General features: G+C 41.7%; 3 protein-coding genes across 3 annotated transcripts; all 3 read right to left on the bottom strand.

Annotated features, from left to right (window-relative positions):
- Nucleotides 1-6,740: 6,740 nt before the first annotated feature.
- PCDHB13 (protocadherin beta 13) lies at nucleotides 6,741-9,137 on the bottom strand. Its single transcript, NM_001024130.2, has one exon. It carries the CDS (start codon nucleotides 9,135-9,137, stop codon nucleotides 6,741-6,743), a length of 2,397 nt encoding a protein of 798 aa, NP_001019301.2.
- A 1,997-nt stretch (nucleotides 9,138-11,134) lies between these two features.
- On the bottom strand, nucleotides 11,135-14,542 carry PCDHB12 (protocadherin beta 12). Its single transcript, NM_001013016.3, is given in 1 exon segment — nucleotides 11,135-14,542. A coding segment is annotated over 1 exon segment (2,388 nt). The 5' UTR covers nucleotides 14,354-14,542; the 3' UTR covers nucleotides 11,135-11,965.
- A 5,637-nt stretch (nucleotides 14,543-20,179) lies between these two features.
- Nucleotides 20,180-23,445, bottom strand: PCDHB11 (protocadherin beta 11). Its single transcript, NM_001024129.4, is given in 1 exon segment — nucleotides 20,180-23,445. A coding segment is annotated over 1 exon segment (2,394 nt). The 3' UTR covers nucleotides 20,180-21,051.
- Nucleotides 23,446-25,420: the final 1,975 nt, after the last annotated feature.

The raw sequence follows: 25,420 nt of genomic DNA, 5'->3' as shown, positions 1-25,420 counted from the left end.
TAAATACATCCGGAACATTCGAAACAAATCCCAGACATTTTTTTTTACCTTTAAATACTTCACTAAGTATTTTTAATAGGTAAGGCCTTCTAAAAGATAATTGTAATATAACTTTCACAATCAACAACTTGAGCAATAATTCCTCGGTGTAATTTATACTGCATTTGGTTTTCCCAGTTCTCTCCAAAATGTCCTTTGCTGTTGGTTTGTTTGAATTTGAATCCAGAAAAGTCCACACACTGCATTATCACTGTTTTGAATGCTCGGCACTAAAGGATCTGTTAAAATATTCTGAACTGAAGAAATAATTTTTTATTTAAGTCATTTCTCGAGTAATTACAAATATATTCTCTCCACTCTTGTAAATACTTGTTGTCAGCTATAGTTGGTAATGTCATTACTTTTTTCACTTTTATATTTTAAAAATATAAAGAAGGACATGGCACAAATAAGTTAGAGACAATTCTTGCTCTTACGGAGCTCACAAGCTAGAAAAATTGGCAGACAAGTAAATGAAGTATGTCATAATGTATGCATTTATAAAAAGTAATATAGAAATACCTAGAAAAGACCTCTTGTACCTAGGAGGCTGCATACCTTAGTGCTTAGGAATATGGGATCTGGAACCAAATTATCAATATTAGAATCCTGGTTATGTGACTCACTATCTATAAGCTTGGGCAAGTTATAGATAACTTTGTTTCCTCACCTGTAAAATGGGGTAATAATAATATTTGTCTCCTATGATTATTATCGTAGGCATCTAATGAGTTAATATTTACAAAGTGGTTTGTAAGTGCTGGTTAAGTGTCTGTCAAAAATAAAATAATTAAGATCGAAGTCGGACTTGGGACATCAGTGAAAGCTTTCCTGAGCTAATGAACAATACATTGTGATCTGAAGGAACTAGCCAGGAGAAGGAGGAATATTTCAGATGGGCATTTTGAGGAACACAGAGAAATGAAGTATGCCTTGGACTTTAAAAACTATGGAAGGGGAGGGTCTAACAATGAAATTAGGGTTAAAAGCATGGTGAGAACATGAATCATTATACAGGTCATATCATGCATTCTTGAATTTATCCTAAAGGTAATTCAAGTACAAAGATGGGTTTTAAATATCTGATTAACATGATTACATCTGCATTTTAAAAAATCAGTTTGGCTGCAGTATGGAGAATTAATTTCAGGGGGAATGACTGGAGAATCAAGGAGATCAGATAAGAGATGATGATCGGATGAGGATAATGCCAGTGTGGATGGAGAGAAGAGGGATGAATAGAAAGGTATGAGGAGATGAAATGTTTTCAACTGTTGGTTGATAGGTTGCATGGGGAGAAAAACGGGAAAGACTCAGAAATGATATCACACCTCTGGACTGGGCAACTGGATGACTAGTGGTGTCATTCACTAGGACAGGGAATGCTAAAAAAAACATGATTGGGGTGGAAAAAGACGAAGTGTTCAGTTTCGAACATGCTGATATTGAGGTAAATGCCTGTAGGATGTGTGTTTGTGTGTTTGCGTGGTGGTGGGGTGTGTGTGTGTGTGTTTGCATATAACCAAAGCATAGGAAATAAATCTGAGCTTGCAATATGAACTGTGGTGTGTATATATATATATATATATAGAGAGAGAGAGAGAGAGAGAGACAGAGACAGAGAGAGCATATATATAGCATATATATATAGAGAGAGCATATATATAGCATATATAGAGAGAGAGCATATATAGAGAGCATATATATAGCATATATATATATAGCATTCATGGTTTCAATCACTATATATATATATATATATATATATATATATATATATATATATCTATATATATATATATATATATATATATCATGAATGCTCTAGGATAACCAAGCAAAAGTGTGTCAAATAAGTATAAAAGAGGCTTGGCACAGAACTCTGAGAAACATCTTCATTTAGAGGAGACAGGGCAAGAAGTATATTTGAAAAGATAAAGAAGGCTCAGAGTTCAAAATCATGAAATCAAAAGCAAATAGCATTTTAAGGAGATAAGGAAGATCAATGGCTGCAAATGCTTCAGAAAAATCAAGAAAAATAAGTATGACAATTATCCATTGGGCTTAAAAAGATGGTCATTGTGGAGGATTCTCATAGATGTCTGACAAAATCTGTTTTCCTTTGCTTCTATAGTAATACAACTGTACCCAGGTACGTGGCCATGAAGGGAGATTGCCCATCCCAGCCTTCCTTGTATTTGAGTGTGGCCAAGTGAATTAAGTTCTCACAGCTGGATTGTGAGCAGAATTTCTGTCTTCCCCTTCCAGTTATAGAACAGAAATCATCTGGATATGCCTCTTTCTTCCAAGCGAGCTAGAACCCAGATGTGACAGTGACCCAGCTACAGCCATGCAGATTATATTGCCATAGGGAATGTTGAAGAAATTACTTGAAAGAAAATTTGGTTTCAGAAGGACTGTGAGGATGAAAGCTGCCCTACCTACCTGATAATTTTTACATTGGTACTGTCATGTGAAAAAGAGCCACTGTGTCATTGCATCACATTGGTTCCACAGTATAATCTTAACTTATGTGGAAATCTTTGATAACATTTGCAATAGCAGTTTCAGTAGAATGGCTGTGATGAAAATTAGATTGTACTTTGGTGCAAAATGAGACGGATGAGGAAGCAAAAATGAGGTAAACCGCTCTTTCAACAATTTTTTTTTTTGAGACAGGGTCTCAGTCTGTCACCCAGGGTCACTGGCTCACTGCATCCAGGCTCTCAAGAAATTTGTAAAGAATGAAAAGGCTGTAAAAGGAATAAGAAATACATTGGTATCTGGAGAAGAATTCAGACTCAGAGAGTATTTTAAAGACTAGAGAAACTTGAATATATTTAAAATGCCAATGTGTAATGTTCAGTAGGGAAGGAGAAAATTAAGATACAGAAGGGATAATGCAAGTCCCCTAGAAGGGTTGTTAAAGATGGGATCCAGGCAATGTATGAAGGGTTTGGATTTAGACCAGTGGGATGGACCTCAGCAGGTGAAAAGTATAGATACAGATGCTGTTAAAGCTGTGGAATAGGGGACAGGAAAATGAATTTCTAGCTGATGGATTCTATTTTCTCAATAAGGTATCAGGCAAGTTCATCGGATAAAAGGGGGTATCTAAGTGGTAGGGTAAGAAGTTTAAAGTAAGATACGTAGGTTTAAAATAGTTGTTGTGGAGCGTAGAAGAGAAAGCTCGTTAGAAAAATTATAAAAGGAGTTCTTGGTCTCAGAAGCCCAATTAGGTTTGAATATTATACATTTATAGTGGCAGTGGTATTGCTAATTTTGTAAGTTTGGTCTTATAGAGTGCAGCACCCCATGTGTAAGAGAGGAGGAGGACTATATTCATCTGGGCTGGAGTTTCATCAGGTGGTTTTAGTGAAGGAAAATTGAACAAGGGAATTGAGAATATGGGCATGAGATCAACTGGGAGTGGTAAACCAGGAAATCAGCTGAATAGGAAGGAAATTAAAACAGGAGCGTTTGATAGGTAGTAACAGCATCATGGAATGGAGCTCTGATAAGGTCAAAGACAAGATGTGATAGAAACAGCAGAATGAGAAGGTTATAGGCATAGACAATTGTGCACTCAGAGGGAGATAGCTGAAATTATTATATCATAGAACAGTTTCTTGGTGGGGAAAAAGTACAATATGTAGCCAGGGCATTAATGACTGAATAACAGGAGCAGAGGTAAAGACTTAGGGACTGAGAGGCCATGTTGTTAGATTAATCAGTGGACCCAGGAGTGGTGGTAGAACTTGAAACAGAAAGATAAAGAGAACAATGTGTTTGTAAGATAAAATGTCCTATGTCCCTTTTCCCTCCCATGCTATTGCCTAAATCCAAAAAAAAAAAAAAATACTGTTATTTGGTTTTTATTGTAAGCGTTTTCAGGAGAATCCATTCTGTAAGGCTGGGCCATCTCTTGTGTCTCTATTTTCTAAGTGTCCTTTAACCCCCGCTAGATATAAAATTATGTTCTAAGTTACTTACAACCTATAGTTTTTTCATACAAAATTGGCTGATACAGCTTGATTCCTATGCACTGTTTTAAGTGTAACTATAAATGAGGTCTTTGAAGCATATAAGCAAAATTCGTTTTTAGCAATGCATTCTAGGAGAATTGGTTGGTTATATGTATCTGGGCATTTGAGCTCCTGAATGCCTGGTCACTCTTCATTAGAGCCAGGAAACTCATAGTTCTTTTTATAAAGAGAGGAGTCCTGCTGCTCATATATCTAGAAAAACTGGAAGTAACAGGACAAGTACTTGGCCCTTCTCTCCACTGTTGCACCAGCGAGATTTTCTGTCTGAGTTGTTTGAACTACTCTTTCCCACTCCACCAGTAGATATGAGAAGATCACAGGGAAGCTGCTAGAATAACTCCCACCTTTGGAGGCCAGAAGTTCAACAGCCTGGGCGACATGATGAGAACCCATCTCTACAAAAATTTTTTTAAAATAGCTGGGGGTGCTACTCGGGAGACTGAGGCAGGAGAATGGCGGGAACCCAGGAGGCGGAGCTTGCAGTGAGCAGAGATCGCGCCACTGCACTCCAGCCTGGGTGACAGAGTGAGACTCTGCCTCAAAAACAAAACAAAACAAAAAACAAACAAACAAACAAACAAAAATAGCTGGGGGTGGTGGCATGTGCCTGTGGTCCCGGCTACTTGGGAGGCTGCGGCAGGAGGATTGCTTGAGCCCAGGAGGTCAAGGCTTCAGTGAGCTATGATTGCACCACTGCACTCCAGCCTAGGTGACTAAGACCCTGTCTCTAAAAAATAAACAGAGAAAGAAAAAAGAAAATAATAATTACTCAGTTGACAAAGCTCAACAGAACTGGTAGTGAAATCTTAGCCAGAAGTATAAACATTAGGTTGTCTTAGATATGCTATTAAAAGAGATTGTACTTCTTGGCATTATCAACTGACTAATACTCAGTCCCTCTACAATGTTAAGATAAAGTTTTAAAATATCTTCAAGAAGTAGTTGAGGCCAGGTGCTCATACCTGTAATCATAGCACTTTGGGAGGCTGAGGCAGGCAGACTGCTTGAGCTCAGGAGTTCGAGACCAGTCTGGGCAATATGATGAAACCTTGTCTCTACTAAATATGCAAAAATTAGTGGGTGTGGTGGCCTGGGCCTGTAGTCCTGGGTACTAGGGAGGCTGAGGTGGGAGGATCACTTGAGCCCAGGAGGTGGAGGTTGCAGTGAGTGGAGATCACACCACTGCACTCCAGCCTGGGTGACAGAACAGGACCTTGTCTCAAAAAATAAAATAAGAGAAGCAACTGAGTCTAGTCTGTGGCACTGGAAGTAGTCATTTTACTCATCCCCATGAATTTCCTCTTTTCCATGCTTTCTCTCTCTCTCTCATACACACGCTTGTTTTGCCTCTATACTTTTACTCATTTTGTTATTCTACATTTTTCTCCCACAACATAGACTTTAGACTTTTTGATAAAAGTCATGGAAAATCTCCTCCTCCAACCTTGAAGTCTTTTTCTTACATAGTGTGTCAGATCCTTAAAGGTAAGAGTGGTTTAACATGAGACAAAGCTACTCCCCTACAATGGTCTGAAATTTTTTTTTAAATTCGAACCCTAAGGGACTATCTCTTGATACTATCAATGTTCAACATCTGGTATGCTTTTATATGTCTGAGAAAAGTGGTTTTCAAACTTTGGGTTACTACCCATTAGTATACCATGAAATAAATTTAGTGGATCATGACCACATTTGAAAATTGAATAGAATGAAATATATAGGTAATGTCAAATTATGTCATAAAAAGACTAAGCATTGTTCACAAGCATTTCTTTCTATTAAGCTTGTGTGTTTCAAAATATGTAAAATATAATCTTAACTATTGGTTGCAGTAAAAAAAGTTTGAAAAATAGTTTCTGGTGTATATACATTAAATTATATGATAGTACAGGCAAACATTTTTACACATTAACACACAACTCCAATTTATGCTATACGAATTATTATTTGGGCACAGTCATCTGCATTCAACTAGATTGCACTAGAGCTTTGTGACATTAATTAAAAAATTATAGCTTCATATTCCCAGATTCTGTGATTGGCCACAATATTAACGTGCCTGCACAATCCTCTCCAGGATGAATGAGGAAAGGATACTAAAAAACTGGTCTTCTGACCCTTTTGAATCAAGTGATAACACTTAGAGTTGTATCATAGGATATAGGTTTTCTGGTTTATTTTTGAAAGCAAAAAGCATATTTAAAGGTTAACTAAAAACGCACTGGATTTAAAAAAAAGAAAAATGATATGTCTGAATAGCAGTCATTATTTTAAGACTGAAAAAAAGAGAATCAAATGAAGAAATGCTGGAAAATTGGAATCACTTCCAAATTGCTCTATTTAATTTTACCATAAGCATAATAGTGGGTGAAGTTCAACTAAAGACAGGGGCATGAAAAAAATGTGATTAGGTATTGCTCTTTAGGGAGGCAAATTAATTACAAATTAAGACCATCTGGGTTAAAGGATGAATTGTCATCTTTTAAGAACCAGGAATAAAGGTAAATGTTCACTTTAAAACAAAGGGAGAAAGAACATGAGAAAAATCAAGAGTAAATCCGTACAATTTTAAATACACACAAATTGGGAGAAATAAACATTGGCATGGAAATGCCACAAAATAAAATATCTATGGAATATAAAAGTCGACTATGGTCACTGAATATTGAACCCAAAGTTATTGGGGAAGGTAGAATTTCCCTGTATTTCTTTCCCAGGGCACTGGGGAGGGAAGTTGGGGATAATCGGCTTCAGGAACTTGAACTCATTTGTCCCTGAGCCTCCTGCCAGACACACCTCATACTGGTAGCTCTGGGATAGGGTCCCGGTGCCGCCCATGTCCACAAGATGCCCTGGAAGGGGGCCCTCGGGCACCAAGCAGCGACCCACCGAGGCCGCCCTGCTCCTCCTGCACAGCCGCACCGCCACGAACAGGAGCACCGAAAAGAGGAAGAGCGAAGACACCGAGGCCAACGCCACCACCAGGTAGACAGTGAGCGAGTCGGCCTGGGCCTGGGTCGGGGCCGCCTCCGGGAGAGGCAGGTAGGGCTGGGAGAAGCCGTCCACCAGGAGCACGTGCAGCGTGGCGGTGGCCGAGCGCGGAGGCTCGCCATTGTCCTTCACCAGCACCGCCAGCCTGTGCTTGGCCGCGTCGCGCTCGCTCAGCAGCCTGGCGGTGCGCACCTCGCCATTGTGCGCCCACACGCCGAATAGCCCGGGCTCCGTGGCCTTGAGCAGCTGGTACGACAGCCAGGCGTTCTGGCCCGAGTCGCCGTCCACCGCCACCACCTTGGTCACCAGGTAGCCCGGCTCGGCCGCCCGGGGCACCAGCTCGGTGCAGGGCGCGGAGCCGTTCTGCAGCGGGTACAGCACGAAGGGCGAGTTGTCGTTGGCGTCCAGCACCAGCACTCGCACCAGCGCCTCGCTGCTCAACGCCGGGGAGCCGTGGTCTGAAGCGCCCACGCGGAACTCGAAACCCTGCAGGGCCTCGTAGTCCAGAGACCGGAGGGCGAACAGGTGGCCGTTGTCCGCGTTGATGGAGACCAGGGAGGTGAGGGGCAGGTGCGGGTCCTGGGGCGGCAGCAGCGAGTAGGTGACCTGGGCGTTGGTGCCTGAGTCTCTGTCTGTGGCGCTGACGCTGCCGATGTGCAGGGCGGGGCTGTTGTTCTCGCGGACGAACAGGGTGTAGGAGGTTTGGGTGAAGGCGGGAGCGTTGTCATTGACATCGGCGATCAGCACGGTCATATTGAGCTGTGTTTTCAGCATAGGGGTCCCCAAGTCAGTGACAGTGATAGTGATATTGTATTCCGCTCTGCTTTCTCTGTCTAGTGGTCTCTCCGTTAGTAGGGTGTAAAAGTTTTCCGCGGATTTCAGGAGGAAGGGTAGATCCTCCTGAATGGAGCAACTTATTTTCCCATTTTCTCCTGAATCAAGATCTGAAACACTGAAAAGTGCAACCACAGTTTCAGGCGCGTTCTCAGGTATTGGGCTGGTAAATGCAGACATGGTAACTTCTGGGGCATGGTCGTTCACATCTATCACTTGAATCAGAACGGTGCATTTTCCAGAAAAGGTTCCAGCATCTCTTGCCTCAATGTTGACTTCATAGGACTGAAGTTTTTCGAAATCGAGTTGTTTTTTTAGTTCAATTTCTCCTGTCAAGGGATTGATCTTAAAGGTTTTGCCAATCTCTTCTGAAGCTTGGAAAAGTGAATAGGAAATCTCTCCGTTGACTCCTGTATCTACATCCGTGGCAGAGACCTTCACAACCAGGAAGCCTACCGGACTGTCCTCAGAGATCTGCACCCTATAGAAAGGCTGCTCAAATTCAGGGGCATTATCGTTGACATCCAGGATTTCGATGTAGACCTGAGCAGTGCCAGATCTGGGCGGAGAGCCACCATCCAGTGCTGTGAGTGTTAACCTGAGCTCAGCTTCTTCCTCTCGGTCCAGCGCTTTGTCCAGCACCAGCTCTGGGTATTTCCTGCCATCACTGCGTTTGCGGGTGAGGACCCGAAAATGGGAGTTGGGGCTGATTATATAGTTCTCAATATTGTTTTGGCCTACATCTAAGTCTTCGGCATTCTTCAGAGGAAACGTAGTCCCAGGAGGACTGCTCTCTGACACTTTCACTAACATTTGTTTGTCCAGAAATACTGGAGAGTGGTCGTTTATGTCTATTACTTGCAGCTCAGCTTGAAAAAACTCGAAGGGACTCTCTAGCAACACTTGGAAACGTAGCACACAGGGCTCTGTGTGACCGCACAGATCCTCACGGTCCAATTTCTCATTTAGCAACAAATCCCCGGTCTCCTGATTGAGCTGCAAATGTAGCTTGTTCCCTCTGGAAACAACCCTAACCCCCCGCCTGGAGAATTCCCTCTGCTCCAGACCCAGGTCCTTTGCTAAATTAGTGACAAAGGAGCTGCCCTCAGTTTCCTCCACCACAGAATAGCTTCTAGGTTCCGCCGCGCCCGCCAGAGATAAGCCCAAAAGGAGAAAGGAAAAAAGGACTTGCCTTTGTCTGCAAATGAGCTTCCCGCTGGCCTCCATTGTTCTTGCTGGATTCAGCTTCCTGGGAGGACGATTCTGTGGGACTGTAAAGTCCCCAGTATCTGAGGCTGTGGTTATTCCACAGCTACCTCAGAAATATTCCAGTGAATAGTCCTCTCCAGGGGACCCAGCTGTTCTCTCTTTGGCATCCAAGCTTCCCGTGGACTTCCAGGTTCTGCTGCTTTTTGCCGGTTAATGGAGCTGCAGCTGCGGTTCTGGTTTGTGCCTTCTTATCCTGCAGCGCCACCACGCGTCCTCACAGGATCTTACATTTTGTGGAATGATAATTGGATGTAATATTCCCAACTCTGCCTGTATGCACCCCGAGACTATGTAAGGTTACAACACCACCGTTAATATCGCCGGACGTTAGTGAGCAGACAACTGCCCAAAGGAGAAATCACATTAGTCTTTCAACAATGCTAACTGAGTTTTGGGCAAAAAGGAAATATTTAGGTAATAGTCTAGCTTGGCAAAAAGAATTTCAAATATAATTGTAGTTATCATGGGCAACATTTAGACCTTTATAGTTTTATTTCCATGAACCATAGGAATAATTAGTAGCTGTGAATCTCTTACAAATTATTTAATCTCTCTGCTTTAGTTTGCTCCTCTGTAAAGTGAGGATAAAAACAGTACCTACCACATAGGGCTGTTGTGAATTCCCCACCTTAAACATGAGGAATCTAATGCAAATAGATATTAACCTTAAAAATAAGCTATATACCAAGTATAAAGCAATTTGATGCCATCAAGTAACTGAGTCTTGATGGCATAAATCCATCATAAGTCTAGCATAAATCCATTACTATAACTAGAAAAACACCTCAAAATTCAAATGGTAGAAGAATACGGGAGCATGACTATCTCAGGTAGAGAGGTTATGTCCAATAATGAAAGGAAATGAACAAGGAAAGGCTGGAGAGTTTGTCTAAATAGAGACAATATCTGTAACAGCAGTGGTGATTTTGTTTCTGGGAAGATGTCCTTTTTTATTACCTCCACTTCTAACAGCATCAATTAAAAGACATTATTTTGAAATTTTTCAAATCTCATAAAAGAGAGGAGTATAATGATCCTCCAAGGACTCAGTACTAGCTTCAACTATTATCAATGTTTTGCCATAATTCTTGACTCTATCCCTTCAACATTTTCACATCCCATACAAACTGAATTTTCTCCCACAAATACATCATTATACATTTCTTTAAAAGCATCATGACTTTAAATGACTCTAAAAATATGCTTAAGTACAATGCCATTATCATACCTAAAAATCAAGTTAACATTATTTAATACCCACCTATATTCAAATTCTTCCAAGTTTTTCAAAGTCATTGCTGTTGTTTCAATCAAGATCCAAAAAAGATCCACACATTGTATTTGAGTGGTAGACCTCTTATGATTTTTCCTTGTGTAAACTTCACTCCTCTTATTTTTTGTGCCATTTATTTGTCAGAGAAATTGGATAATTTTACCCTGAGACCACGAAAGCAATTTTAGATTTTACTACTGTGAGTTTTTGTCCTTAGATTCTATCCCACCAGTGATATGCAGTAATACTAGCTTTATTAGAGTTACCAGCACTAGTTTATAATATATTTAGAACACAACTATGCAAAAATTACCTATTTTAAAAATAAGAATCGGTTATATATTTTTAACAAACAATGCTTCTCCTTAACTCCCCAAAATTTCTAAAAATTTAATGATCATCTATATTTCTCTTTGATATTACACATTTAAATCTATTCTTTTTCTTAAATTTTCCTGATTCAGCAGTGCAGTATAGGTAAGAAAAACTGCTAAAAACAAACTCTCAAATCAGGAAAATATATTACAAATGTAAGCATGGATGACTCTGGAAATATACTACAATGTAAAGAAAATAATTAACTAATAATGCAATCAAAATTATGTACTATTCCTAATCAGGACCATTAATCTCTTCTGTGAAATGAAAGTTATATGTTCAGGAGACAACGAGAAGGCACAGGTTGCTCTTTCAATTTTGTTTTTTACTTAAGATTTGGACAGATCAGAGCATTAGTAATAATAGCTGAAAATTTACCCAGAAAAGCAAGATTACTGGTTTATAAGAAAATGAAATAATAGATAAAGATTATTTCTAAATAAAGATTGAACGGTAGTATGAATACGATAAAAACTTTTCTTCTCTTTAGTTAGGCAGAAACTTGCCAGGTGATATCCAATGACGAAAACAGTATGGAATGGGAGCAAAGTCACTGACTCAGAGTCAGGCAGATCTAGGATGGATGCTCAGTTTTGTCACTTATTAGTTAGTGGACCTTAGTGAACTTACTGAATCTCTAAGACCGTCTATTTGGTCATTACTAAAATACCATGTCACATATGTTTCTTCTGAGATTAAAAGTGTGAAAATAGTGTATGATTCATAAAACAACTTTTTTTAAAAAAATAAAGTTTAAAAAGGTACACTACAATCTGTGGTTCTGAAACTAGGGTAGGTATACTCGAACAGCATTCTAATCAACTCAGAAAACGAAAGTCACAGTAAATATTGAAAACAATGGAAAGCAATTAAAAATATCTCAAACAAGACTTACCACTTAATAGACTTTATATTAAGCATAATCGTTTGACATAAAACATTACACATGCACATTTCCTGCTTTGTGAAGTGTTCTTGGTACTAAATCTGTATCCTTTTCTATGTAAAGAAATTTATTTCTTGACTTGAAGAGCATGTATTTGAAGTGATCAAAAATACTACTTTACAGGCACCTCACGATAAGTTCCTAATTATAAATGTATTCATAAACACAGGATTTATTTTTCATTCTTTATCAGAAACCCAAATTATTCTGAAATGGGGGATTTTCTTCGACTTCACTACCTGTACTCTGGGGTAGGAAGTTGGGGATAATTGGTTTCAGGAACTTGAACTCATTTGACCTGGAGCCTCCAGTCACACACATCTCATACTGGTAGCTCTGGGACAGGGTCCCGGTGCCACTCACGTCCACCAGATGTCCTGGAAAGGGGCCCTCAGGCACCGAGCAGCGACCCACCGGGGCCGCCCTGCTCCTCCTGCACAGCCGCACCGCCACGAACAGGAGCACCGAGAAGAGGAAGAGCGAAGACACCGAGGCCAACGCCACCACCAGGTAGACAGTGAGCGAGTCGGCCTGGGCCTGGGCCGGGGCCGCCTCAGGGAGAGGCAGGTAGGGCTGGGAGAAGCCGTCCACCAGGAGCACGTGCAGCGTGGCGGTGGCCGAGCGCGGAGGCTCGCCATTGTCCTTGACCAGCACCACCAGCCTGTGCTTGGCCGCGTCGCGCTCGCTCAGCAGCCTGGCGGTGCGCACCTCGCCATTGTGCGCCCACACGCCGAACAGCCCGGGCTCCGTGGCCTTGAGCAGCTGGTACGACAGCCAGGCGTTCTGGCCCGAGTCGCCGTCCACCGCCACCACCTTGGTCACCAGGTAGCCCGGCTCGGCCGCCCGGGGCACCAGCTCGGTGCAGGGCGCGGAGCCGTTCTGCAGCGGGTACAGCACGAAGGGCGAGTTGTCGTTGGCGTCCAGCACCAGCACGCGCACCAGCGCCTCGCTGCTCAACGCCGGGGAGCCGTGGTCTGAAGCGCCCACGCGGAACTCGAAAGCCTGCAGGGCCTCGTAGTCCAGCGACCTGAGGGCGAACAGGTGGCCGTTGTCCGCGTTGATGGAGACCAGGGAGGCGAGGGGCAGGTGCGGGTCCTGGGACCGCAGCAGCGAGTAGGTGACCTGGGCGTTGGTGCCTGAGTCTCTGTCTGTGGCGCTGATGCTGCCGATGTGCAGGGCGGGGCTGTTGTTCTCGCAGAGGAACAGGGTGTAGGAAGTTTGGGTGAAGGCGGGGGCGTTGTCATTGACGTCGGAGATCAGCAGGGTTATGTTGTGCTCGGTTTTTAGCCTGGGGGTCCCCAAGTCGGTGACGGTGATGGTGATGTTGTACTCGGCTCTGCTCTCTCTGTCCAGCGGTCTCTCTGTTTCCAAAGTGTAGTAATTATTTACCGAAGATTTTAGCACGAATGGGATGTCTTCCGGGATAGAACAAACCATCTTTCCGTTGTCCCCAGAGTCTCTGTCTCGTATCCTGAAAACCATAACCACGGTCTCTGGAGTGTTTTCTGGGATTGGACTGGTAATTGATGACACAGTGATTTCAGGAGCATTGTCGTTTACATCCATCACCTGAATTCTGACTGTAGATTTTCCAAAAAGTCCTCCCCCATCTGTGGCTTGAATGATTATTGAGTATGACTCAATTGCTTCAAAATCCAAAGGTGCTGTTAAAGTAATGTCTCCAGACTTTTGATTAATTTCAAATGTCTTGCGAATATCTTCTGAGGCATGGGAAAAGGTATAGGATAGTTCACTGTTTGTTCCAGAGTCTAAATCCCAGGCTGAGACGGTCACAACCAGGGAGCCAAGGATGCTATTCTCCAGAATCTTCACCTCATAAAAGGCCTGCTCAAATTCAGGGGAGTTGTCATTAATATCTACAACCACCACCCTGACCAAGGCAGTTCCAGACCTGGGAGGGGACCCGCCATCCAGAGCAGTGAGGATGAAACTGAGCTCCGGGAGCGCTTCATAATCCAGCGCCTTGTCCAGAACTAACTCAGGGTATTTCCTATTGTCTGGATTGACTCTTATTTTAACGTGGAAATGAGAGTTCGGATTTATTGTGTAGCTTTTTACAGCATTGATTCCTACATCTAAATCCTTTGCACTTTCAAGCAAGAACACAGCAGCAACAGGACTGTTCTCTGGGATTTCTAAGAGCATTTCTTTTTCCAAGAAGACGGGAGAGTGATCATTTATATCCCTGACCTGGAGCTCAATTTGTAAAAACTGCGTGGGGTTTTTCATTAACACTTGGAAATACAGCACACAAGGCTCATTGGAGCCACAGAGCTCCTCCCTGTCTAGCATTTCGCTCAGGAGCAAATCCCCAGTGTTTGTGTCCAGCTGCAAACACTCTTTGTTATCATTAGAAACCACCCGAGCCCCCCGCGAAGACAGCTCACTCACCTCGAGTCCCAGGGTCTTTGCCAAATTTCCTACAAAGCTCCCGCTCTGCAATTCCTCCATCACCAAAAAGTTCCCAGTTTCAGAGCCCGCCTGAGACATTCCCAGCAAAACAAAGAAAAGCAGGACTTGCCTTATCTGCAGAGTGCCTGCCCCTCCGTTTTCCATAGCTTCTTTTCCAAAACCCCAAAATCTTCTTGCAGAATTGCCTCAGCGCCTCTTCGCAGTTGTAGGAAACGTGTCTCTGATCTGTCTACCAAATCCTCGGAAGCCTAAAGATTTTAACCTTGTTGAATGGCTTCTAGGTTCTCCCTTAACGGATTGTTCTTTCTGTCTTCCCAGTTCTCCGCGTGTACTGGATAACAGGGTCTGCAACATCCTCCAGGGTAATTTTTTTCTTGATATTATCCTGCAGCGCCACCACGCGTCTCCACAGATTTTCACAGTTTGATGAACACTACCTAAATTTTATTTACATAAATGTCCTCCAGAAGCAAATAAATATTGCGTTTAAATAATTCCTTCTGTTGAAGTAATTAAAAATATATTTTATCTTCCATAATAATCGTTTTATATTCTTTATAGTTTGTGATGATGATTTTGTTTTAAAGCATTTATTCAGTGTCTTTCCCCACTCTTCTCACAACCAAATGTGCTCAATTGTGGTAAACACAGATACAAGATGTGATCCCTGGCTCCCAGGAATTCATAGTGTTTCTGAGACAATTGTAAGCCTGAAACAAGCAGGGTATAAGTGATTGTTGAGCTGAATGAAATTCTATTACTACTTGGCTTTCCTTACGTGATAAGGTAAAGGAAAGGTCATCTCAGAAATCCTTTCTGAAGTTATGAAACTGGATTAACCATGAGATGAGGCATATATAGGTCATCACGACAGCATGAAAAGGCACTTCTGTAGATTTCCTTAATAGCAATGAATTGTGAACAGGCAGAAAATGAAGCAAGAGATTGTGGTGGAACATGTTATGTAAACCCATCATTTAGTTCCAGTTTTTCATAATTTACAAAAAAATTCATAAGTCACAAGCATAAGCAAGCTAGTTTAATTTAAAGCAGACTCTTATTCCTAAAGCTGGCTTGCCTTAGGTTCCCAAAATTTATTGTAGCCACAACTGTAGCTATCTGTTTTCTCTTTCAGCCCAGGAAGAGAAAGTAAGAGTCTATCCCTAAACATAGAACAAAAACCTAACTTTCACTCTGATTAGACCAAGTAAGATCATGTGTCTGCCACTGAAGCAATCATTGTTTCAAGAGGTATAGAATTATAGTTGGAGATTTTAGTCCTAGAATCTAAAGACCTGTCTCTGGCCATTACTGTGTTTTAATCCTGTCTGGGACCACCTCTTAAGCTTGGGAAGGTTTCAGTCCTAGCCAAAGTACCTCACTGGTACATAATGAGGGAGACTGTTTGCAACAGATGCTAAGGGCTCATCAGTGATATTCACTATAGAAAGTCTTAAAGTGCACTAAGAATGGATGGGAGAAGAATCCAACAAGTCTGCATTTTAAAATGTTAAATTCAATTAATATTCTTAAAAATGTAAGCTGGATACATGGTCGAAATAGTAATTGGTATAGAAGGGTAAAACTTGAAAAGTAGATGAATTGACCACACACAATTAACCTCTCTTTTTTAAAAAAAATGCACTAAAATGGCAGAAAAGTAATTAAAATGGTAGGAACTAACAAAGATTAAGAATACACAAGTGAACACACACATTTTTCTATGACAGAAAGCAGGTGGAAGAGCAATTAACTTAGCAGTTCCAAAAAATGCCCCTAAAGTAAAGTTCCTGCATTGAAGATACTCACAAGAAACATAATCTCTTTTAAGCGCAAGATCTGGAGGAACCAGATGTTTAAGAAGACTGAAGTCAATTAAGGATGGAAAAAAGTTATTAGTTGGAAGTATGTGAAGAGGATAATTGAATTCTCTGTTCTTCTCATCACCCTACACAGATGGAAACATAACTCACAGCCAGAAAATAGAAAATTTATTCTCTGGAGAAATTTAATGGGACTTTCTCTAGTCTTGGGGATCTAGGCACAGCTGAGCATAAGTGTGAGGTGTCAAACTGAAAATAGGGAGAGTAAGCAAACCTTTGCATTTTGCATGGTGAGACTTCTAATCCCTTTTCATGCAATACTCTTAGACTGTAGGACACAAAGTGTATGCCTGACCCCTAGTCTATCCCCATAGTGTATATTGTAGAATTCTAACCTGGAGAATATGAAAGCCCGAATGAAGACACATATTAATATTTGGCATCTTATAAGGTAATAGACTTATCCTAGCATGGTTATATTAGAATGAAGCCCTGCCATCAACAGGTACTGTTTGCTCACAGAGTTGATTGTCAGCATTTTGATATATCATCCTTCTAAAATATGAGAAGATAGCCAAGGCATTTGAGGAAATGCCTGCAACATAACATAGAAAGGCCAAAACTACCACCATCGCTACCACCAAGAAAAAAAAAAAGGAACAATAATATAGAAAGCAGAAGAAAGCCTTTGAAAATGTCTGGTTAATATTCCCAGAGAAAGAAAATCTAATAAAAGCTAATACTTATTTAGTATTTACTCTATGCTACTCATTGTTCTAAGTGCCTCATAATGCATTTATCCATTTAATCTAAATAGTAACTGTATGAAGTACATATTCCTATTGTAAGATGAAGATTAGATTACGACTTCAGTGCTTTTTACTAGCTATATTACCTTGGACAAGTTCTTAACTCCCCTTAGACTCACTTTCACTTTTAAAACGGATATATAATAACGATACTGCATAATGCATTTTTAAAGAAAAGATTAATTATAAATGAGAGAAAATATTACATTTATAAATCTATGACAGGATGCCATGAAAAACATTCAGAGAACCAAAAACAACTCTTAAAAGTAAATATTTTTCAGTCATAAATAAAAACTTATATATAAAACATTGAGTGATTAAATAAATTGTCCAAAAAATGGAATGAGAGGCAAAGAGAAAATAAGAAAGGAAAAATGGCTTATAGTCTTATAGAGTCAATCTAGGAGGTCTAATATTTAACTGAGATTTTCGTTGAAGTGAGAATCCAGAAAACTCAGAGGAGAAATTATGAGTAAAACATACCAAGGAAATTCCTTTTAAAAAATTGTTTTTGTGTAGAGATAGGTTCCCACTATGTTGCCCAGGGTGGTCTCAAACTCGGGGCCTCAAATAATCCTGCCTCAGCTTCCCAAAGTACTGGGATTGCAGGTGTGAGTCACCATGCCCAACCAAAATTTCTCAGAAATAAAATTGATAGTCTGAACATTAGCCAAGGGGTCTAGCACATGCCTGTAGTCCCAGCGACTTGGAAGGCTGAGGCAGAAGTAGCTCTTGAGTTAGAGCCTGCAGGGTGCTGTGATTGTGCCTATGAATAGCCACTGCACTCCAGCCTGGGTAACACAGTGAGACATCATCTTAAAAAAAAAAAGATAAACATGAACAGGGCATAGCGATATAACCAGATTAATCAATAAAGAGCCAGTACTAAGGTATTTTCAGAAGACCAGGGGAATTTTTTTCAACGCTCACAGAAAGAAAGAAAAAAAGGGGGGGGGGGAATCACATAAAAAGACATAGGAATCAAAATGGAATCAGTCTTCTGAACAGCAATTCTATATGCAGTCAATAAAAGGAGCAGTGCTTTTGAAATCTGAAGGAAAATTATTTTCAACCTAGAATGTTATGCCCAAACTATCAATCAAATAAAAAAAAGAAAATAACAAAGCAAGCTCTCAAAAAGTTTTATTTCCTCTGTATCCATTTTTATGAAGGTACTGAGAGATGTGCATCAACAAAATAAGAGAGTAAACTAAGAAAGAAGAATGTACTGGATCTTATAAAAGAGGACCAACAAAGAAAAATATTTTTTAAAGTCCTAGGGTGACAGCCTATAGAGCAACCAGTATGAATGAAGTAGAGATCTGGGTGCAAGATCACCAAGAAATAAACATAATTGACAGGTATCTGATATATTTGAATATTTTGAGAAGAAAGAGATTCAAATTAGAGAATGTAAAGAAACTAATATTAGTAAATGGAAAATTATGTAAGTACAAAACAATTTTCAGTTCTAGGAAAAATGTTTCTCAAGAAAGGAAATTTAATCACACTACACTAATGTGTATTTTGAAGAAAGCTTAGCAATATGGACACTATTAGTTTAACTTAAAAAAAAACTGTAGGCTGGGCACTATGGCTCACGCCTGTAATCTCAACACTTTGGGAGGCTGAGGCAGGAGGATCAGCTGGGGTCAGGAGTTCAAGACGAGCCTGGCCAACATGGTGATACCCCATCTCTAGTAAAGCTACAAAACTAGCCAGGTGTGGTGGTGGGTGCCTGTAATCCCAGCTACTCGGGAGGCTGAGGCAGGAGAATCACTTGAACCCAGGAAGCAGAGGTTACAGTGAGCTGAGATCACACCACTGTACTCCAACCTGGGCAACAGAGTAAGACTCTGTCAAAAAAAACAAAAAACTGTAACAATTTTATTGGGAGAATAGGAGAAAGGGAATGTGCAGTGCTTATATTGGTTTACATTAGTTGGAAAGAAAGTTAAATCTTTTTTAAAAAATACATAGCAAGAAGTGATTAAAATGTAAAATGGAGTACCAAGATTTAACAGCAAAAACATATCATTTAGAAGTATTGAGGTAATTCTAGAAGAAGCCACTCAATAGAAGGGGACTGGAAATTAAAGAAAATATTGTTCCGTTCTTTTCTTTTCTTTCTTTCTTTCTTTCTTTTTTTTTTTTTTTTTTTGAGATGGAGTATCGCTCTGTCACCCAGGCTGGAATGCAGTGGCAAGATCTTGGCTCACTGCAACCTCTGCCTCCTGGGTTCAAGTGATTCTCCTGTCTCAGCCTCCTGAGTAGCTGGGATTATAGGCACGCACCACCACACCCAGCTACTTCTTGTATTTTTTAGTGTAGATGGGGTTTCACTGTGTTGGCCAGGCTGGTCTTGAACTCCTGACCTCAGGTGACCCCCCCGCCTCAGCTTTCCAAAGTGCTGAGATTACAGGTGTGATCTAACCCACCCAGCCAAGCCACTGAGCCAGGCCTTGTTTTTCTTTCAACCTTTAGTTCATCTTGATTTTTACATTTGAAAATAATGAAATAAATTTACAAAATAAAAGGAAAAGTGAATATCTTTCCACCAGTCCACCAATATCCTCATCCCAAAATTATCAAAATGTTTTAATATTCCTATTTATTTTCATGCAGTTTATTACATTTTGTTTGGATTATAAGCCATGATCTCTCTCTCTCTCTATATATATATATATATACACACACAAAAGTAAGCATTAAAAATATTAGCTAAGTAAGTGTAGTGTATTTAAGGAAATAATACAAGCACAAAGTTAGTATTGAAGTATAATATTGATCACAAAATAATATTTAATTTACCATGAGCACATTAATAATGAAATGTTTCTCTTTAAATGCTGTGATTTAGAACTAGATGATGTGGCTTTTAAAATGAATAAATAGAATGTTAGAATAAGGTTGGAAGGGCAGATATGACTTCTCCCATGAAGAAACTACAATACACAGGTGGTTAGGATCATAGGATGCAGACAGTGAAAAATACTAGGGGGGCCTGGGCACGGTGGCTCACGCCTGTAATCCCAGCTTTCTGGGAGGCTGAGGCGGGCGGATCACTGATAACAAGAGTTAGAGACCAGCCTGACCAACATGGTGAAACCCCGTCTCTACTAAAAATGCAAAATTAGCTGGGTGTGGTGGTGCACCTGTAATCCCAGCTACTCGGGAGGCTGAGGCAGGAGAACCCGGGAGGCAGAGATTGCAGTGAGCCGACATCACGCCATTGCACACCAGCCTGGGCGACAAGAGTGAAACATCGTCTCAAAAAACAAAACAAAACAAAAAACCTAAGAGAAAAATCAAAGTCAGTTTTCTAGAATAAGAAATAATAATCAGTAAATTATTGTACACTTAGAAAGGATTAAAACCTTAAAATTATTCATTAGAAATGGATTAACTACCTGTTACTTAATATAAAAAGGATTTACAATGTTATTCACAATGATATGCAATACTTGAAAATTGAAAATAGGCCTGGCCGCCTGTAATCCCAGCACTTTGGGAGGCTGAGGGGAGTGCATCTCTTGAGCTCAGAAGTTAAAGGCCAGCCTAAGAAATATGGTGACGATCCGTTTCTACAAAAAATACAAGAAGTAGCCGGGCATGGTGGTGCACACCTGTAGTCCCAGCTACTTGGAGGCTGAGGTGGCAGCCTTGAGCCCAGGAGGCACAGGTTGCAGTGAGCTGAGATCCTACCACTGACCTCCAGTCTGGGTGACTAAGACTCTGTATCAAAAAAGAAAAGAAAAAGGCCGGGCACGGTGGCTCACACCTGTAATCCCAGCACTTTGGGAGGCCGAGGCGGGTGGAACATGAGGTCAAGAGTTTAAGACCTGCCTGGCCAACGTGGTGAAACCCCGTCTCTACTAAAGATTTAAAAAAAAATGTAGCCGGGCGTGGTGGTGGGCGCCTGTAATGCCAGCTACTCGGGAGGCTGATGCAGGAGAATTGCTTGAACCCGAGAGGCGGAGGGTGCAGTGAGCTGAGATCACACCATTGCACTCCAGCCAGGGCGACAGAACGAGACTCGGTCTCAAAAAAAAAAAAAAAAAAAAAAAAAAAAGTGGGGGGAGAAAAGAAAAAAATTAAAAATACAATTAGTTGTATTGCATAATAAGGTAACTAGTTTAAGACTAAATAATATTGATATGGTTACATAAAACTAAAAAAGTACATGAAAATGTAAATAGCATTCTTACTAAAAATTAAATCCAAAGCTATTTTGAAAGGTGGAGTTTTCTTCGCTATTCTTCCCAAGACCTTTTGCCTGGATATTAGGGATAACCGGTTTTAGGAACTTGAATTCATTTGTCTTGGAACCTCCCGTCAGACACACCTCGTACTGGTAGCTCTGGGAAAGGGTCCCGGTGCCGCTCACGTCCACCAGATGCCCTGGAAAGGGGCCCTTAGGCACCGAGCAGCGACCCACCGAGGCCGCCCTGCTCCTCCTGCACAGCCGCACCGCCACGAACAGGAGCACCGAGAAGAGGAAGAGCGACGACACCGAGGCCAATGCCACCACCAAGTAGACGGTGAGCGAGTCGGCCTGGGCCTGGGCCGGGGCCGCCTCAGGAAGCGGCAGGTAGGGCTGGGAGAAGCCGTCCACCAGGAGCACATGCAGCGTGGCGGTGGCTGAGCGCGGAGGCTCGCCATTGTCCTTCACCAGCACCACTAGCCTGTGCTTGGCCGCGTCGCGCTCGCTCAGCAGCCTGGCGGTGCGCACCTCGCCATTGTGTGCCCACACGCAGAATAGCCCGGGCTCCGTGGCCTTGAGCAGCTGGTACGACAGCCAGGCGTTCTGGCCCGAGTCGCCGTCCACCGCCACCACCTTGGTCACCAGGTAGCCCGGCTCGGCCGCCCGGGGCACCAGCTCGGTGCAGGGCGCGGAGCCGTTCTGCAGCGGGTACAGCACGAAGGGCGAGTTGTCGTTGGCGTCCAGCACCAGCACTCGCACCAGCGCCTCGCTGCTCAGCGCCGGGGAGCCGCGGTCTGTGGCGCCCACGCGAAACTCGAACGCCTGCAGGGCCTCGTAGTCCAGCGACCTGAGGGCGAACAGGTGGCCGTTGTCTGCGTTGATGGAGACCAGGGAGGCGAGGGGCAGGTGCGGGTCCTGGGGCGGGAGTAGCGAGTAGTTGACCTGGGCATTGGTGCCTGAGTCTCTGTCTGTAGCGCTGACACTGCCGATGTGCAGGGCGGGGCTGTTGTTCTCGCTGACGAACAGGGTGTAGGAGGTTTGGGTGAAGGTGGGGGCGTTGTCATTGACGTCAGAGACCAACACAGTTGTGTTGTGCTCGGTTTTCAGCCTGGGTATCCCCAAGTCAGTGACGGTGATGGTGATATTGTACTCGGCTGTGCTCTCTCTGTCCAGTGGTCTCTCTGTTTCCAACGTGTAGTAATTCTCAACTGAAGATTTTAGCACGAATGGGAGGTCTTCCGGAATGGAACAAACAATTCTTCCGTTGTCCCCAGAGTCTATATCTTGGATACTAAAAACCATAACCACGGTCTCTGGCGTATTTTCTGGGATTGGACTGGTAATTGATGACACAGTGATTTCAGGAGCATTGTCATTTACATCTATCACCTGAATTCTGACTGTAGATTTTCCAAAAAGTCCTCCCCGATCTGTGGCTTGAATGATTATTGAGTATGACTCAATCGTTTCAAAATCCAGAGGTGCTGTTAAAGTAATGTCTCCAGACTTTTGATTAATTTCAAATGTCTTGCGAATATCTTCTGAGGCATGGGATAAGGTATAGCATATTTCACCATTTGTTCCAGAGTCTAAATCCCAAGCTGAGACAGTCAAAATCAGCGAGCCAAGGATGCTATTCTCCGGAATCTTCACCTCATAAAAAGCCTGCTCAAATTCAGGGGAGTTGTCATTAATGTCCACAACCACCACCCTGACCAAGGCAGTTCCAGACCTGGGAGGGGACCCACCATCCAGAGCAGTGAGGATGAAACTGAGCTCCGGGAGCTCTTCATAATCCAGCGCCTTGTCCAGAACTAACTCGGGGTATTTCCTATTGTCTGGATTGACTCTCATTTTAATGTGAAAATGAGAGTTGGGGCTTATTGTGTAGCTTTTTACAGCATTGATTCCTACATCTAAATCCTTCGCACTTTCTAGTAAGAACACAGCACCAACAGGACTGTTCTCTGGGATTTCTAGGAGCATTTGTTTTTCCAAGAAGATGGGAGAGTGATCATTTATATCCCTGACCTGAAGCTCAATTTGTAAAAACTGCGTGGGGTTTTGCATTAACACCTGGAAATGTAGCACGCAAGGCTCGATGGAACCGCAGAGCTCCTCCCTGTCCAGTGTTTCACTTAAGAGCACATCCCCAGTGTTTATGTCCAGCTGCAAACGCTGTTTCTTATCATTAGAGACCACCCGAGCCCCCCGTGAGGACAGTTCTCTCACCTTCAGCCCCAGGTCCTTTGCCAGATTGCCTACAAAACTCCCGCTCTGCATTTCTTCTGCCACGGAAAAGCTCCAGGTTTCAGAGCCCGCCTGAGACATTCCCAGCAAAACAAAGAGAAGCAGGACTTGCCTTATCTGCTGAGTGCGTGTCCCTCCGTTCTCCATAGTTCCTTTCTTGTAGGCTTCTTGAAGAAAGGCTTCAGCTCTGCGGAACGCGTCTCTGACTTGTCCACCAAATCCTCTGTGGTCTAAGGATTTTAACCCTGTTGAATGGTTTCCAGGTCACCCTCTTGAAGGCTTGTTGTTTCTGTCTTCTGATTCTCTGTGTGCACTGGATATCAGTGTTCACAACGCCATCCAGTGAATATATTTTTCACGATGTTATCCTGCAGCGCCACCAAGTGTCTCCATAGATTTTCACAGTTTGGTGAAAGCTACCTAAATTCCATTCACTTATATGTCCTCCGGAAACAAATATTGTTTTATTCATTGTGTTCAAGTGATTACAAATATATTGCACGTTCTGTAATAATTATTTCATATTCTCTTTAGTTTGATATGCTGTTAATATTCATCTTAAAGCATTTATCTTTCCCCCTTCTCCACACAACCAAACGTGCTTAGTTGTGGTGAATACAGAAATACAAGATGTGATTCCTGGCTCCCAGTGGTTTGTAATCTTTCTGAGAAGATTGGAAACATAAAACAACCATAATATTTTTAAGCTGTACAAAATTCTATCACTACTTGACTTTCCTTAGGTGGTAATGAAAAGGCAAACTATACATGGGTCATTTTAGAAGTCCTCTCAGAGTATATGAAACTGGATTAACCATGAGATGGGACATACTTTGATAGTTATGATAGCACAAGAAGGCATTTATATAGATTTCCTTGGTAGCAAGGAATTGTGAACTGCTAGAAAGTAAAGTAAGATATTGGGAGTAGAACACATTATGAGAATCCTTGATTTAGTTCCAGCTTCTCAAAAAATAATAAATACACAAGCACAAGCATGTTAGTTTCATTTAAAGCAGGCTTATTTCTAAGACTGCCCTCCCTCAGTTTCCCAAGATTTATTCCAACAACATCTATGGCTATCTGCTTTGTTTTTCAGCTCAAGAAGACAGAATGAGAGATATTTTCTTCCTCAATAATAGAACAAAATCTTAGCCTTCATTCTGATTAGACCAACTGAGAGCACTTCAGCCTGTTACTGAAGAAATCAGTGTCTCAAGATGTATAGGATTAAAGGTAGAGATTATAGTCCCAGAATCTAAAGACTCCATCTTTGACCCTTTGTTTTAATCCAGGCAGAGATTGCCCCTTAAACTTGAGGTGGTTTCAGTCCTAGCCAAAGTGCATGGCATAATGAGGGAGATAGTTGGAATAGGTGCTTGGAAACTACCAATGGTATCCACTGTTAGACATCTCAAAGTACTCTCAATAATGGAGGACATCTAAGAAGTCTGCTCTTAAAAATTCTAATTTCAAATTACATTCACAAAAATGTGAACTAGATACATGGTTGAAAAATTATCAGTGCAGAAGAGTAGAAATTGAATAGTATGTGGATTGACTATACAATTATCCTTCCTTCTTCTTAACCCCTCTCTAAAATGACAGAAAAGTAATAAAAGGTATGAATTCACAAAGACTAAGAATACATAAGTAAATACACAAATTATTTGATGATAGAAAGCAGATGAAAGAGCAATTGACAATAGTTCCAAGAAATGTCTAAAATAAAGTTCCTTCATTGGAGATACTAAAAATAAACTACTGGGTTTTCCCTACATAATCCTAGTAGGTACCAGACTTGGAGGAACCAGGTGTATAAGAAGGCTGAAGTCAAGTAAGGGCTTAAAAAAGAAGTTATTAGTTGAAAGTATGTATATAGGATAGTTGAATTCTCTGATCTTTTCGCCATCATACAGAGACAAGAAAATAACTGAGAGCCAGAGAATGGAAAGCTTATACTCTGGAGAAATTAGATTATATTCTGGAGAAATTATACTATCTCCAGTCTTGGAAACCCCAGGCAGAGCTGAGTGAAAGTAGGAGGTATGAAACTAAAGATAGGGAGATTAGGCAAAACACTGCCTTCTGTATTGTGAGACTCCTAGCCATGATACTCTCA

This window comes from Pan troglodytes, chromosome 4 (assembly GCF_028858775.2).
Source record: "Pan troglodytes isolate AG18354 chromosome 4, NHGRI_mPanTro3-v2.0_pri, whole genome shotgun sequence".
NCBI classification, from domain to species: Eukaryota; Metazoa; Chordata; class Mammalia; order Primates; family Hominidae; genus Pan; species Pan troglodytes.
The sequence above is the reverse complement of the archived record's forward strand: the minus strand, read 5'-3'. Positions and strand labels throughout refer to the sequence as shown.